This window comes from Lissotriton vulgaris, chromosome 1_1 (assembly GCF_964263255.1).
Source record: "Lissotriton vulgaris chromosome 1_1, aLisVul1.2, whole genome shotgun sequence".
NCBI classification, from domain to species: Eukaryota; Metazoa; Chordata; class Amphibia; order Caudata; family Salamandridae; genus Lissotriton; species Lissotriton vulgaris.
In genome coordinates this window covers 1,938,637,666-1,938,654,259 of record NC_141685.1, presented here as the reverse complement: position 1 = coordinate 1,938,654,259, position 16,594 = coordinate 1,938,637,666, and the positions used below count along the sequence as shown (strand labels likewise).

At 45.3% G+C, this 16,594-nt stretch overlaps 1 protein-coding gene across 2 annotated transcripts in view; it reads right to left on the bottom strand.

Moving 5' to 3' along the window:
• The window catches only part of ACSS3 (acyl-CoA synthetase short chain family member 3), a 1,235,137-nt gene that overhangs the window by 556,165 nt on the left and 662,378 nt on the right, over positions 1-16,594 (bottom strand). For both annotated transcript variants that reach the window (XM_086919605.1, XM_086919608.1), the window contains exon 8: positions 12,832-12,983. In XM_086919605.1, the coding sequence (XP_086775731.1) occupies positions 12,832-12,983 (152 nt within the window). The remainder of the gene's footprint in view (positions 1-12,831; positions 12,984-16,594) is intronic.

Sequence of the window (16,594 nt, the reverse complement as noted above, 5' to 3'; positions counted from 1 at the left end):
CAATGCTGCAAGCCCACCAGTAGCATTTAATTTACTGGCCCTGGGTATCTGAGATACCACTTTACAAGGGACTGATAGGTAAATTAAATATGCCAAACAGGTGTAGACCAATCTTACCACGTTTTACCATTTAGAGAACATGCACTTTACACTGGAAAGCAGTGATAAAGTGCCCAGAGTCCTAAAACCACCAACACCAGGTCAGAAAAAATACCAGGAGTAAGGCAAAAAGGTCAGGAATGACTCTGCAAAAATGGCTAAGCCCAACATGGGAAAAATGGGAGGAGGGACGTTTTGAGATTATTTATAGAGGAGATAACGTGGGACATATTAGTGGAGAGAGCAACAAGTGTCACTAGAAATGCTAGTTCCAATAAATAAATATTTATGTGCTACATAGAGCCCACCTCACACCAGTACGCATTAATAGGCACTTTGGCCCACGGGCAGCTACATCCCCGCTGCAGTGAGGCCAATGATGCATTCTTGGACATGTTCTGGGACTGTCCTAAGATAGAGAGCTTCTGGAAGAAGTGACAATGGTGCTAGAGGAGATAACAGAGAAGGAGGTACAAGTGATGCCAGGATTCTGTCTCTTATACAGGTTCCCCCACACCACAAAATCAAAGTAACAAGTAAATTCCAAGACTTGGTACTCCTGATAGCCAAAAGGGAGATTGCTAGGAACTGGAAGGCTCTGGGGCGGAACGGTGGAGGAAGGAATTCATGAGATGGGCGACATACGAGGGGGCAGTGACACAGAGGGAGGCCAGACGAGGTAGGGGACCCCTGAAGATAGCCAGAGCATGAAAAGCGTTGGTAACGCTACTGAAACATCAAAATAATAATGCTGATGAAGAAGAGCAGGGAGGGGGATTAAGAGATAGAGACAAAACATGACCACTTGTATACAACCTCAACACAAGAAATAACAGTCATTCTTCAACAAATCTACGGAATAAACCTGAATAGGGCAAGCATTAATGGGCTACATCACTCCAAGGCACGCCTGGGGGGATGGAGGGGGTGGGATGAGAGTTGGGCAGTTGTTTGTTTCTGCAAGAGATAGAAGAAACAACTTAGCTTGATATGACTCGCAATCCTGATGGTTATGTATGAGGAATAGGCGGCTCATTTAAGCTGAATATATCAGAAGATGCAACACCACAGCAAAGCACTATAGTATTTGTGCCATATTCTATGACAATATGCCCGACAAAAGATATAAATACCTTGTACGTGCTGTAACTTTATAGGTATTGCGAGACTTATTCATATAAACTAAAATGTAAGAGGATATGAAGAAATACTTAATCAAATAAAAAAAAAAAAAGAAATTCCAGTTCTAAAAGTATCCTTTCACCACTAGTGAATCACTAAAGCATCCAGCCATACCCAGATGATCTCCCATCCATGCACTTGCCCATCCACCCATCCATCTTGATGAAGGTACATTTGCTTGCCTGTATTCGAGCTGGACTGTTTCTATTGGGTGCAGGGTCACAAATAATTTGCATATGCCTTGGTCCAAATTGGAATGGCATGGGGAGCAAAAAAACTATGGATTTAGGCCCAGATCTCCATATTAGGGTGAATGTAAGACATTGTTCTGCATTCTGTCCATCAATTGTTCTTTTTGCAACTGTCACCCAAGTGGGACGGGTATGCAAGACGTGAGTCCCGTGCTCTCCATGCCACTGGAGTCAAGCTATCCTGGCTGATGATGGCTGAAAGCCTGAAACCGGTCCTAGGATGCTTGTTTCCAGTCCAGGGAGGCCCTGGCCTAGCATTTCGGGCTGGACTGTTCCTATTAGGCGCAGGGTCAAGACTGATTTGCATATGGCCGGGGTCCAAACTGAAATGGCTTGGTGTGCAAAAAAATAATGAATTTAGGCCCAGATCTCTCTACTGGGGTGAATGTAAGACATTGTTTTGCATTCTGTCCATCAATTGTTCTTTTTGCAATTGTCACCCGAGTGGGACGGGTATGCTCAGACGTGAGGCCCGTTCTCTCCATGCCACTGGAGTCAAACTATCCTGGCTGATGAGGGATGAAAGTCCGAAACTAGTCCTAGGATGCTTGTTTCCAATCCAGGGAGGACCTGGCTTGGCAGTTTGGGCTGAACTGTTCCTATTGGGCGCAGGGTCAAGACTGATTTGCTTATGGCTGGGTCCAAATTGGAATGGCATGGTGATCAAAAAAACGATGGATTTAGGCCCAGATCTCTGTACTGGAATGAATGTAAGACATTGTTCTGCATTCTGTCCATCAATTGTTCTTTTTGCAATTGTCACCCCGAGTGGGACGGGCATGCTCAGACCGGAGTCCCATGCTCTCCATAACACTGGAGTCAAGCTATCCTGGCGGATGAGGGTTCAAAGCCCAAAACCGGTCCTAGGATGCTTGTTTCCAGTCCAGGGAGGCCCTGGCCTGGCAGGTCGGGCTGGACTGTTGCTATTGGGCGCAGGGTCAAGATTGATTTGCATATGGCAGGGTCCAAACTGGAATGGCATGGTGAGCAAAAAAACTATGGATTTAAGCCCAGATCTGTGTACTGGGGTGAATGTCTGACATTGTTCTGCATTCTGTCCATCAATTGTTCTTTTTGCATTTGAACAACGTTCTCAATTACTCTGTTCACCAGACAAGCAGAAACACTATATTGCTTGCAACTTTTGATCCCAGTGAATTTTTTATCATAATATCCATTCACTATTTTATTTATTTATTTGCTTGTGTTCAAGCGATTCGATCTAATTAGAAGAATAAGAAGATATGTTTTGAAGGTGTGAGTCATTAACTGCAATTGCCTCCGACTACAGCAAAGCTGGATGGACGTGCCTTCCTTAACTTAAATTAAATCAGCATATTAAATTGGTATCTCTTCTTATACCCAGAATACATTTAAATTTGTCTCCGGTGCTCTGGTGCTGTGATTAATTCTGATTTGCAATTAATCCACGCATTGCATTGACGAAACGCGCTACCTAATCTGCTCAAAAAGAAGTTTAGACATCTAATGTTTCAGAAACAAGATAACTGGAGCATGCAGGAAAATTATCATATGCATGGATTCCTAAGTGGATGATAAGAAATAAGGGCATGGTAGGGCCACATATCAAGGTCTGTTTTTTTCTGGTGCTTAGCACCTGAATCATACAGCCCATTAAAAACCTGCTCTGGGCCCCTCCCACCATACTGTCGAGAGCACCACTTCAGTTGATTTTACCCTGTCTGATAATTTGCAATGGTCATCTTTCAACAGGATCACGCCTGTGGTAATGGCTGCCAGCCATTACTTGATGCGATTCCCCAATTTCATGTAGGATGAGGGCTAGTTTGTCCAGAGGAGGTATCACTCCCGAGGAAGGTATATCAGTGTTCAGAACTTTGCTGGAGATACCTCCAGAAGAGGTGACTGGGAGCGAGTCAGTAAAGCTGGCTTGTCCGTTTTGTCCTAGTGCACCCCATATCTTTCAGCTACTGGCCACTGCACCCATTGGCATAGGCGAGCAAGTTCTTCCATAGTAAGCAAGAGAAGCTGCCATGGCAAGGACGGGCGAGACACCCCCAGCTGGGGGCGGGGCGGGGAGGGGAGGGAGGGTGGAGAGACCAACCAGCCCAGTTCACAGCAGCTGGAGATCTACATTCCGCCGGGGGGCCAAACAAGCCTTTAGCGCCTCCACCAGAAAAGACCAGCTGGTTGCACCTTCAGTCAAAAAGTATTGCAATTTGCATAAACAGGGGAAGCACCCCCCCCGGTGATTGCCAGCAGCCCGCTATTCACTGGGCCTTGCCTGTTTGCCCAGCCGGTGACCACCTCCAATGAGGACTGCTCTCACACTTTAGACCACTGGGCCCCTCTAGGAGAACACCGATTTTATCCTCACTGTGTTGTGGCCCAAGGATTTACACGGAGGGCACCTCCCAGTCTTTGCACTCCCAGCTCCACGGGTATTCTCAGGTGGAGGGCCGTGGGCATGGTTCACTCAGGCCATTACTGATGCGACCGCGCAGCAGACACATGTAGCGGGCGCGCCGCCGGCGCACCAAAGACAAGCCCATCTGCGCCTGTCCACGGCCGGAATGCGCCGTGCGCCAGAACTCCTGCCCAAAATTTCAATGGTTCCTATTCAAGAGAAGCCCTACTCGACATAGGACTTGAAGGTAAGCAAACGAAATGTACACCTATGAATGATCAGAGTGACCCCTTTACTTGGTCTTTTTTCTATCTGCAATTTTGCAACTTGTATTAAGAATAAAAATGTCTTCACAAATCACGCTAGGCATGAACAATGGATAAGCCAGTATTCATGAACTTTGTAAAATTATGCTGGAATAATGAAACTTTTGCACACGCCTAGGAATAGGCCAGCATTGTTTACAATATCCGAAGTATTAACTGCAGGTTGAACTGCATGAATGGGACATCAAGTGCCTAATGTTTAAAGTATTATAAAGTTAGACAGACATATGCATTCCAACGGTTTCATGTAGTCACACTTTCCTATATGTCTTCCTGTCACACTGCTTCAGTTTCACCATAGTGGGATTATGGAGGAATAGTTATTGTCTTGTCTTGTGATGGGTGTCTTGTAATGGTGTCTTGTAAAGCGCATGTATCACCCAGCCATGGGGTATCTCAGCGCTGTAGACCGCTGGGGAACCCGTCCAGGCTTTCCCTGTGAGATGGTCCCTGCTGGGTATCTCCAAGGTGAAACCAGGCATCCCCGGCGTATGTGGGGGGCCGTTGTGGAGATAAGGCAAGCTAATGCCCAGAGTTGCCGAATGTGATCCCTGGTTAGAGTAGGCACTGAGGCGAGAATTATCGAGTCCGCTGACCCTGGTACACGACCCTGCCGCGTCGGGAATTGAACCCTGGTCCCGGGCCGTCCTCTGCTTCCGGGTCTGCCGCCTCTAACCAGTGAGCCACACCACTCCACTTATTGGTTCTGCTCCGTGAACCACATGCAGTGTTTCTTCATCCTTCAACTATATGAGTCCCACTTCAAATTTAGAATTTGTGTAAAAGCAATAATTAGCATTATCTCTTCGTTCATATCCTTGCTACGGTCATTAGGAAAGACTATGTCCTCTTAGAGACTCCATACAGTCCTACCATACTGTCTACATGTGCTTATAGTTTAGACACACCTAAGTATATAAAATCAGTACTTCCCAAAAGAAAACTTGTTTTGTGCTTGGGTCTCTGCAGCCTCAGGAGTTGTCTAAGGAGGTAGAGATTCAAAACATGATGCCTGAAGCTGTGACTGAAGCACTGGAAGCACAAAGAGGGAAGCGAAATCATATACACTATTAAAAAGATGTTTCCTCTTCCTTATTTAGATCTACTTCCCCATATACTATACCATACTCGAAGGGTAAATATGTTAGAAGAGAAGGGATGGACCAAATTGTTTGACATTTGAGGGAAAGTCTAGGTTTTCCTCAAGCAGATGATGACTGCTCATCTATATTGTTTCTTCAATGCCATAAACAAGAAGGTCCTGTCTAGTCATTACATGAGAAGGTATCTTTGTTAATCAAGGGGAAGAGGTGTGGCGCCACGGCCAGGGCGACTGACTTCGGAATCTGGGGATCACGGTTTAATCCCCGGCAGCAGATTAGCACAGCGCCATGGCGACTGACTTCGGAATCTGGGGATCACGGTTTGATCCCCGGCCCCGGCAGCAGATTAGCGCAGCACCATGTGACTCTGAGCAATAGCTTGCTTAATTTTCCCGACGGCCACCAGCGCCTAGAGACCCTTACGGCCGATTGTTCGCGCTTTACAAATGTGGATTATGATTATAAGAGAGACTGCATATTCCAGTCCCCAGCATTATAAAGGGGGTGCAATTGCTACTGGATGTTGATTCATTGCCTAAACAGTTAAACTGGATTCAGTGTAAACTTGCTGGTAAAATCACAGCGAGTCCAACAGATTCCACACCATCAGAAACGGTTGATAAGAGGACCGGACCTGCATTGAAAAAGACTATTAATTTAGCTTTAAAAGTGAGAGGTTATGAAGCTTATTCCTACTGCACAACCTCTAGTAAAGGGTTCTGAAAACTTGATAGGAACAATTTAAGGTGGAGAAATGTTCTCAGACGTATTGTACACATGGAACAAACTAGGTTCCTCTAACCTTTGGTGGCGGAGGCAGATTAGTCTTGTGGCTTTAAAAAAAGCTCCCAGTCAATGACCCTTACTGAACTTCAGATGAAACAAGTCAGATGGGAAAACATTCTGGGCAGAGACGTTTGAGGGAAGGATTGGGAGCAGGGCTTAGAATAATTCCACAGAGTGTTTAGAAATACCCAATATAAGTATACAAAACTTAATTATCTGCACATCACATACCTTACTACTCACAGAACAAATGTATGAAGCAGACAGACTATGGGTTGTCCCCGATTCTCCCTACTTGACACTGACTTTGAGCTCCTGGTATGGAAATGCCCCACTATAAAGATATTTTTGGGGAAAGGCTGTGGAGGACATGGAATGCACTCTAAATAGACAGAATCTTCTAACAATGGAAGTATGTCTGCTGGCTTTATATACATAAAGGCCTGACAAAAATGTGCATAATAGATTTCTTGACGTAGCCCAGGCGGTGGTTCACAGGGAAATATGAATACAATGGCAATAACCGGACCTCCCTCCACACAGTGGGTGGAAGTGAGCGGTTAAGAACTGGGCTAGAGCAGAGAGGGCTGCCATACATGCTGAGGAACAGTGGTGAGTGTGCAAAACTCCTATGGCAGATGTAAGGATGGAAGTGCGAACGTCTTTCATGGGAATCGATGACACAATAAGGCCATAGGATTGCTAGATGGTAAGAATGGAGAAACAATGAGTTTTTCTTTTATGACTGTTGCTTGAATTTGAAATCCTTAGAAAAAACAGAAGACAAGATGCGTTTGGCAAAACAGGAACAGTCTTTTAAATCAAAATGTACAGCCGGGAGAACAGTTGAAGGCACGAGGTCTGAAGAGTGTCTCAATTTACAATGGGTTTGTGTTCATCTTTTATACAAAACACGAATGGTTATAAAAGTTTCTGGCGTACCATATATGGTGAGGAATACTGGTTGCTGCCTTTGGAGTCATAAATTAATGGTCAAATGGTTACTACAGGTATCTTCACGTGGGCAGTGTGGCCAGTGGCAGTAGCGGCTGCTACCGATCTGGAGTGCCTGGGGTAGGTTCAGGGAATTAAAAAAGAAAACACTTACCTGGGCTCGCCGCCCGCCGCCTGCCGCCTCTCCTCCGTCCTCTTTTTCCTGTCTACAGCAGCAGCAAGAAGCAACAGGAAGCATCCGGGCTCACAGGCTTTCCAAAGCCAATCAAAACTAGTCTGAGCGCCGAACAACGACGCTCAGATGGGGACTGGAAAGCTTTGCATGTTCCTCACCAGGCTGTGTAAAGCAAGTCTGATGGGGAAGATGCACAGTGCCCAGGTTTGTTTAGCTGGCCCGAGAGGGCTGGTCAAGCAGTTTTGCGTTCTTAAGGAGTGAAAATGTCTCCTCTCCCTGATCTGGCCAACCCTGCCCCAAGAGCCAATGACTTAAATAGGAAAAAATAAAATGATAACGATACGTTATTATTATTTTATTTTTCCTTTTCATAGTGGGGAGACGCTCCTCCGCCTTAGCAGCGGAGCCGCCACTGGATAATGTGTCCAGATGTCTGGTATGGGGAGCGCATGATTATGATGTGTGTTAGGTCCTGATTGGCTATGTATTCCTAAGTCATGTGGCATCTGACTTTATTGTGTTTTTAGGAGCAAGTGTACCCACTCTGGCCATGTGTGCATTATTGGAGCAAACTCTCCTGACCATTGTAATGTCGCTGCACCTATCCGTGTGACTGATCAAGAGTTTCCTGCCAGCTATGCACCCTTCCACATGTGGACCTATCAATCAGTAACCCCTGGCCTTTGTCTCAGGGCCTGCCTGATCATATATTTACGAGTCCAGGTTGATGTGGTGTTGGGAATGGAATTTCCATTAATAAGGATGAGATTTCATTTTCACGATAAACGCATAGATTTCCATAATAACATGACCATACAACGGGATACCTCACACACTACACAATTCTTGGAACCCGGTGTACTAAACTAAACAGGATGACTGTAAGATCAGTGAAGACTGAGAGGGGAAACGAGGAAAAATGCAAGAGCCAGGTAATATATGGGGTGAAGCAGGCTGAGGCACTGGTTGGAAAGTTGTACATAGTATGAGCAACTGGAAGCATGTATAATGGAAAACCCATATATAATGCCCAATGATAGAAGGCACCTTTTGTTTACATGAAACAGTATTATACAATGTAAAGAGCATGTAAGTAATACATAATACTGGTAGTTAGCTACAAGACAAGGTTCCTTTCTAATTTGGAATGTAGAGGTCTGAGGTATTACCAGTTAGCAACAGGTGTAAGTGCCTTGGCAAAAAATCATATCTGGATGAGAGATCGGAAGTCAGAGAACTTTGAGAGGGCCTCATAGGTAAAAATTCCATTCTCTGGTGTAGAGTTTTTAAGTGACCAATTAGATGTTAGGGTTACAAAGGGGTTCTAAGACAGGAAGCATGCTCAGTCATACAAAAGAGAGTTCTCTACAAGTATCTCAAGTGCTGCTGCGCATGAAGCATACTAGCAGGAAATTACAAAAAAGCGTTTCCAAACATGCTGTGCGTCTAAGAACATTTCTTCAGGTCTGCATTCAGCAAATCAGAAACCACAGCCTTTCCAACTATGGAAGATCGGGAGAGTCAAAAGGACTATTAGGCACAAATATTCAAGACTTTATTCAGCACGGTATTCAGCAGGGGAATGAGGATGTTTCATAGGCATGGGAGTTAAATATTGAGCAAAACAGTTATAAAATAGAATTCACATCTCTTCCCCCAAGTCGGTGTCCATCCCTACTCCTGGACTACAGATCAGTTACAAGAGAGAGACTGTGGAAAAAAGCCTCTTTTTATTTATGATCAGTCCCTTTTTTGTGGATCGATGTTGCTGTTTTTTTTTTTATTATTCTATGCACTGGGACTCTGCTAACAAGGCCCTAGTGCATGTGCTCTGACCCCTAAAACATGTTAAAATTGGTTATACTCCAGATTGGCATATTTAACTCACCTATAAGTCCCTAGTATATGGTCCAAATTGTACCCAGGGCCTGTAAGATAAATATTACCAGTGGACTGTAACACCTATTATGCCCCCCATAACAGACAGTGAAAGCATGGCTATAAGACCACCATTGTAGCTTGGCAGTTTTAAACTGAAAATTCGACCAGTCAAAATAACCCTTGGGACAGGCCACAACCTTATTTTCGAATAATAAGTCATCCCTAAGCAGGCCTTACAGCCCATAAGGCAGGGTCAATGGTATTTAAAACTAGGACAGGTAGAAGTTTAAATGTTAAGCATGTCCTTATGGCGAATAAGCTCTAGAAGCTATCATCCAGGCTGGCTATTTCATGGGAATTAACCAGGTTACATCATTACATTAACAACACTAATTTCGGTTAGGAAACATCTAGATATAGAATTCAAAAGGTTTTTAATATTTATTTAATATCACATTTGTTGGTAAAATTGAATGTTTAATAACTATTAAGAAAAAGGTACTTTTACAAAGCTACTTTTTCCCTGGTTAAAGCCAGGAAAGGCACATTTGGATGAACTCCAAAGGTCACCTGGCAGCTGCACAGCCCCTTGATATGGTGTGAAAACTGCTCCCAGATCTGGACAAAGGCCTTGGTTGGAGGAAGATGTTTCTGTTTCTTTGGCAAGAAGGCCACCTGGCTGTGTTCAGGAACTTGGTTAATGTCAAAGTGGCCCACCATATCAATGTATCAATGGCAAATGTTAGCTGACACCTGGGCAGGGCCCTTCTTTACTCCTCCAGACAGGAATACACAAATCCCAGTGGGAGAGCAGGCCCCCCAGAACTGGTTTGAAGTAATCACAGAGAAGGAAGGTTTGCTTATTTCAATTGCCACATCTCTAGAGTGGGACCACAAGCTCCGTACAAGGGGAGAAACTTTTTATTATATTTGATTTGGGCAGTGAGAAGCACTGTGGGATTGTTGTTTTGAGTAAGACACACAAAAATGGCTGCAAAAGAGGGTGGGGAACCCTTGGAAACCGTTTCCCCATTGGGTAGGACGGGCAGGGGTCACCCCCAAACTCAGACAAGTGTCAGGTATAAATGTGGCGCCCCTTGGCACCTTCTTCAGAACACTATTGAACGTGTGGAAGACAGGAAGAGGACTGAACCTGCTGCTGAAGAAGTCCTTTTGGGGTCCAAGGAGATTCAGTGGAAATGGTCTCAGCATGCTAAGTCACATTGCTCAAATTAGAAAGAGCTAGGAGTGGTCAGGTTAACACTCATTACATCCAAGGGGCTTCTGTAGTAATCACAACATCAATTTAACCACCAAGTCCTATGTAAGCAGGCAGGGAAGAACCAAATCCAGGTCACTTGCAGTATTAGCATAGAATTTGTATGGGATGACCATAAACTCTGCTCTCTGACAATCATATATATCAAGGGAGTTGAGAATGTTATGATGGACAGGCTTAGCAGGCTGCCCATCTTCTCAAGAGGTTTCTCTAGATCCAGATTTTTTAAAACATTTGTGGGACAATGGGATATCCAAAACTGGATTTGTTTCTTCAGAAAAACAGAGTCTTTATTCCAAGTTTGTTTTGAAGAGCAGGGTGAAAGGAGCATAAATAGTGTATGCCAAGTAATGCCAGGTGGCCATGATACTTCTATATACCTGCCCAACTTTCCTTTTGATTCCGTACATTTTGTTGAGGATACATTTTGTTGAGGATCAACAGAGAAAAAGCCAGGGTGATAATGGTTGTGCCCTTTGGGCCCACTTATCCTGGTTTCTTTTTCTGTGTAAGATGGGGAGGGTCAGGATGGAGATCTTACTGATCTTATTTCCATTCTGGAAGGAGTGCTCCATTGCCGGCTGCAACTGGTGGCCTCGGACTGGAAAGACTAGCCCTCCAATGTAAGGGCTTTTCTTGGAAATGGCTGTGGCAGTACAGTCATCCACGAGACCATTCACTTGTTTGTCCTATATACATCATTTCAATGATGGTGTGCTAAAAATAATTGTGATCCTATGTTTGAAGAGGGAAAATACAATTTTGGATTTTCAGTAAGAAGGGTTTGCACTGGGTTTAACGGCAGTAACCATCAGACTATAGTGGGCAGCTATCAAAGCATTCAGATCCTTGAGCAGGTGTAGGTTGTCTGAAGCTCTATGTTTTCTGGCTAATTAAAGGATTTTCACTGAAGAGGCCAGCAATTAAGATTGTAGGCCCTGACAGGGATTTTATGTTGGTCTTAGATGCCTTGAAGAAACACCCATTGAACCAGTTCTTTACAGTTCCTTACCTGGTTGGTGTTTTTTTCTGGTAGCTATTACCTCGGCTAGAAGACTTGGGGAGTTAGGGGCTCTGTCATGTTAAGTTCCCTATGTAAGAACATACCATGGGTCTTAATTTGTTCCTAAGGTTCATATTCAATTTTACCCACAACAAGAGGTGATTTAACAGAATTTTGCCCATACCCTTCTTCTCCAGAAGTATAGGTCCTGCATACTTTAAAGTTAGGTTAAATGTTCTCTTCTCTTAAGAGAGGATTTCTTTCTTCAGGAAAGCACATGCTTTGCGTGTTAACGCTGGTCCACTTACATGGGGATTAAAGCCTTTGATTGCTTCTTTAAGCAGGTGGATTCATTCTGTCTATTAGACAGACTTTTTGGAAGTGGGCTTATCTTGTCCAGGCCAGGGAGGATCTAAGGAAAATCAAACAGAAACATGCCTGCTTCCTGGGAGGAAGTCTAAGCATTGAAGGGGATTCACCAAAATGCCCAGGGTGGCAGAAGGGAAATCATATACCCTTTCACCATAATGATGTCACGGGAAGTTACACCATCTGGTCTTTGACCCTGCATCATCCCTAGTAGTGATGTCACATAACCTTAATCCTGATGACATCACAATAATTAACATTGCTGAAGTTACATAATTAATATTTTAAATTCTTCTAGGGGAAACCAAAGAGTGGGGGTTTCTCTTCCGGATACATTTTTAAAAAAATGGGCGTTACTACAGCACTTCCAGTACACAATTTTCACATTAATTTGTGAAAAAGCCATACGCTCCCAAAAAAATAAAATAAAACACTCACTAAATATTCAAGTCCTTTCATGGTGTGCCAAGCTACTGAAATGTGACTGTCTCCATAATTTTGCCCAATTAGACCAGGATTGTGGAGGATAGAGCAGTGCTTTAATTAACCTACACCATAACTGACAAGGTGTTATCGTCAAGGTCAGGATGCACAGGCATTTGTTTCTTCAATTAGTTTCTGCCGGTATGTATATCTATAGTTTTGCTTCAAGTACAAAGCAATAGAGCTCTACAAGAGAAGGCGATTCGAAGAAATGTAGGTGAACACGGAGGCAGGGGAAATCAGAGCAGCGAAGAGACAGGAGTCCCGTAATTTCTCAAATTCATGGTGTACTTTGCGTACTCTACATTAGCAACTGGGCACCAACGTTTACAAAAATTGTTTATTTATTAAACTGAGGGTAACGCAAAATCAAATTGTGATTTAGAGCTACGTATCAATTGCTTTGGGAATCTTTGACACACAGTTTTAAGCATATATTGATACTGAATTATCAAAATAATGCATTTGTCCTGGACACTGTTATTGCTTGTCTACATTCAGGGTACCGATCCAAGTTAGATCTTATTTACATGATTCCAACCCAGGTTTACCTTGTAAGACTATACTGTTTCCTCAAGTCTGCCTCTGGGTCTTGCTGACGAATTGCTCGAAGTGCTGTTGGTGCAGTAAACATGGCGGAGGCTTCATGCTCTGACAATACGCGGAAATAGGCTCCAGCATCAGGCGTTCCCACAGGCTTCCCCTACAGAAACACGAGTGCAAAAATGAAACAATAATATTACAACACGTCACGAGAAATCATTTTTAAAAGCAATTACAGTTGTATAAATACCATTTTTGCATTTTAAACTCATCCGTGAACAATCACATCATTTCGGCCCAGATGTACTAAGCATTTTAACCCTCTCTAATTTGGCGTTTGAAGAGTTTTTACAACTCCTAAAATGGGATTGTAAATAGATACAGATTTGGTGTCTGGAAGGGGCTTTTGTAGACAACCCTTCCAAATACAGATTCTATCCCTAATGTATCAATGTTTTGCGACCAAAATCTTGTCTCAAAACATTGATATTTTACCGTCACCTCAAAGGAGGTGGTAATGGATTTGTAAAAGAGTCTCTTTTGGAGCCCTACCCCTTTGTGAATGTAAAAAAAAGTTTGGTAAACAGTAGGCAGTGGTTGCCGGGACCACTGCCAACTTTTATACAAACAAAAAAAAGTTACGTTTTTTTTTTCAAACACAACTCCATTTGACAATTAACTGCCAGTGCCAAGCAAACTGGCTCAAATTAAGCACTGATTACACCTATAACGTTATATGGCCGGGATGCCCGTCACCCCCTCCCAACACGATCCCCAAGGATAGGAAGACGGACGCAGTTCTTAATTTTGTTTCATATTTTAATAAATACGGCCGGGAGGGAGTCACCCTCCCGGCCGTATTTATTAAAATATGAAACAAAATTAAAACATTAAATAAAAGTTTCATATCACGTACAATTTTTATTTATTACATTTCGATGAAGACATGTTCATTGGCTAACCTTAACAAATCTCTAATACAAAGGTTTCCTAGCCGAGTCTAACATCCTGCAAATGCATACATTCTAAATTAAAATTGTACATCCTAGCATTAAGGGCCAACGGCAAGGTCTTAACCGGTGTCAGATCCCTACTACCAAAAACTCTCGCCCTCACGGTGTGAGTGGCGGCCGCGCAGAGGACTGTACCCTCCTTGCCAACTCTAATTTCCCTTGTCTTGTCGGGGGCCCCCCTTACCGCTCGACGCCATCTTAAAGGTCGTCCGAGCACCCGTGTGAGGTATCCGTAGGAAGGACAGCGTGGACTCCCCCACCACCCCCACACTCTCAATCACATCCGCCGTCGCGGATATCCGGGCCCCGGGAAATTCGTAGGAGGGGCATATAGCCGCCTCCTCCCCTGGAAGGGGCCTATGGCCGTCTCCCCTTAGGCGACCCATCCTTAGTGGGTGCCGCCTCCCAGTGGGAGGGGCCAATGGCCGTCTCCCCCGGGCGCTCCCATCCATAGTGGGTGGCGCCCCCCTCTAGGGACCTTGAAATTACTGCTCACCGATCATGACCTTACCGCCCGACCAAAAAATAAATACGACATTTGTTTACCTACTAAGGGAGAAAATATCATCCGCCTACTTGTATCAATTGTTTACTCCTAAAAGAAAAAACAGTATCCTACAGACAGAAGTCACAACCTTAATCTAAACATTCATTTTTCTTCTATACGGAGGGAAAGAAGATGTTAATAGAGCAAAACTTTATTGCAAAACTAACATTGCCATAAGGGGCTGGTGGGTGGGTCAAAATTGCTCCTTGTTCCGTCGAGGGCTCACGTGCAACGAGTGGGTGCAGCTTTCCAAGCACAGGAACACGAGGACGCTTCTTCGGATTCCCGCTCTCTTTATTCCTCTTCGGGAGGGCGTGTACCCTCCGCCGGTACGCCTACTGGGCGTGGCCATCGGTGTAGGTGTCTAGGACAACCCCTCTTGGGCGGGAAAAAAGGCGCGCCCCGGCTACGCCGCTTCGGGCATACCAGCCGGGACACGCCTCCCGCCCAAAATGGTTTCCCGGGAGGATCGGGGCACCCAACCATACGTTCGGGGGGACCGAGTGGTCGCCCCTTTCCATATGGCCGGGATGCCCGTCACCCCCTCCCAACACGATCCCCAAGGATGGGAAGACGGACGCCGTTCTGAACTTTTGGAAGGCGGGAGGGAGTCACCCTCCCGGCCGTATTTATTAAAATATGAAAAACAAAATTAAAACATTAAATAAAAGTTTCATATCATGTACAATTTTCATTTATTACATTTCGATGAAGACATGTTCATTGGCTAACCTTAACAAATCTCTAATACAAAGGTTTCCTAGCCGAGTCTAACATCCTGCAAATGCATACATTCTAAATTAAAATTGTACATCCTAGCATTAAGGGCCAACGGCAAGGTCTTAACCGGTGTCAGATCCCTACTACCAAAAACTCTCGCCCTCACGGTGTGAGTGGCGGCCGCGCAGAGGACTGTACCCTCCTTGCCAACTCTAATTTCCCTTGTCTTGTCGGCGGCCCCCCTTACCGCTCAACGCCATCTTAAAGGTCGTCCGAGCACCCGTGTGAGGTATCCGTAGGAAGGACAGCGTGGACTCCCCCCCCCACCCCCACACTCTCAATCACATCCGCCGTCGCGGATATCCGGGCCCCGGGAAATTCGTAGGAGGGGCATATAGCCGCCTCCTCCCCTGGAAGGGGCCTATGGCTGTCTCCCCTTAGGCGACCCATCCTTAGTGGGTGCCGCCTCCCAGTGGGAGGGGCCAATGGCCGTCTCCCCCCGGGCGCTCCCATCCATAGTGGGTGGCGCCCCCCTCTAGGGACCTTGAAATTACTGCTCACCGATCAAGACCTTACCGCCACAGGCCGGATAGTTGACCGGCTATCCGGCCCCCCCCCCCAAACTCCTCCTAAAGGTCATGCTTCCTCAAACCCCTTAGCCATGCTATGAAGTCTCCTATGAGTAAAACATTCCCCTCCCGGGACAGGTGAACCCCATCATTCAGATACATGTGATCACCCCGAATACACCAATGAGGAATGCTATGCAACTGCGCAGAGCGAAACAATCTACCAATTTTGTTGTTAATCTTCTTCACCGAATGGTTCAGTGCTGACACTGAAAGGCCCCCCGCCATACCTTTCTGGGAATCATGTGGGACCAGGCAATCGTGCACCCCGGGATTCTTTTTGCCAACCAGCTAACGGCAGACAACACTTGCTCGAGTAATACTCGTCTACCCAGTGTCACCAAGTCATTGCCCCCCAGGTGTACTATGACTACAGATGGCGGTGACCTCTGCCGCCCTAAGAGACCCTCAACAAAAACTTCGAATTTGTCAATACAGAGCCCGCCCCTTCCGTGGAAGGCCACTCTGTACCCGTATTCCCCAGCTGCGTGAGTCGCGTCACCTGCTTTGAATACGTCCCCGGCCCGCCTCACGTATGAGTGGCCCACGACCCAAACCACTCTCTCCTCAGCAGGTGATCCATGACCGCTGGTCCCCTGGTACTGGGTCGACTGCAAATTCCGCCCCGCATGACATGCTCGCGAAACTGTAAATCAAACAGAAGACAAGAAGCGTGAGTGCATGTAACTTGACTTCACAACATGTGCAATCGCACATACCTTTTAAAACAATTCGAGGACCATCGTCCCAACTGTTTCACCTCTTCTGCACTCTGACCCCTGGCTGTAGCCTCCGTAGCAGCCCCTATCCTACAGGAGTGGGTCCCGAAATCACACGGGTCCATGCCCGACGCCGCGATCGT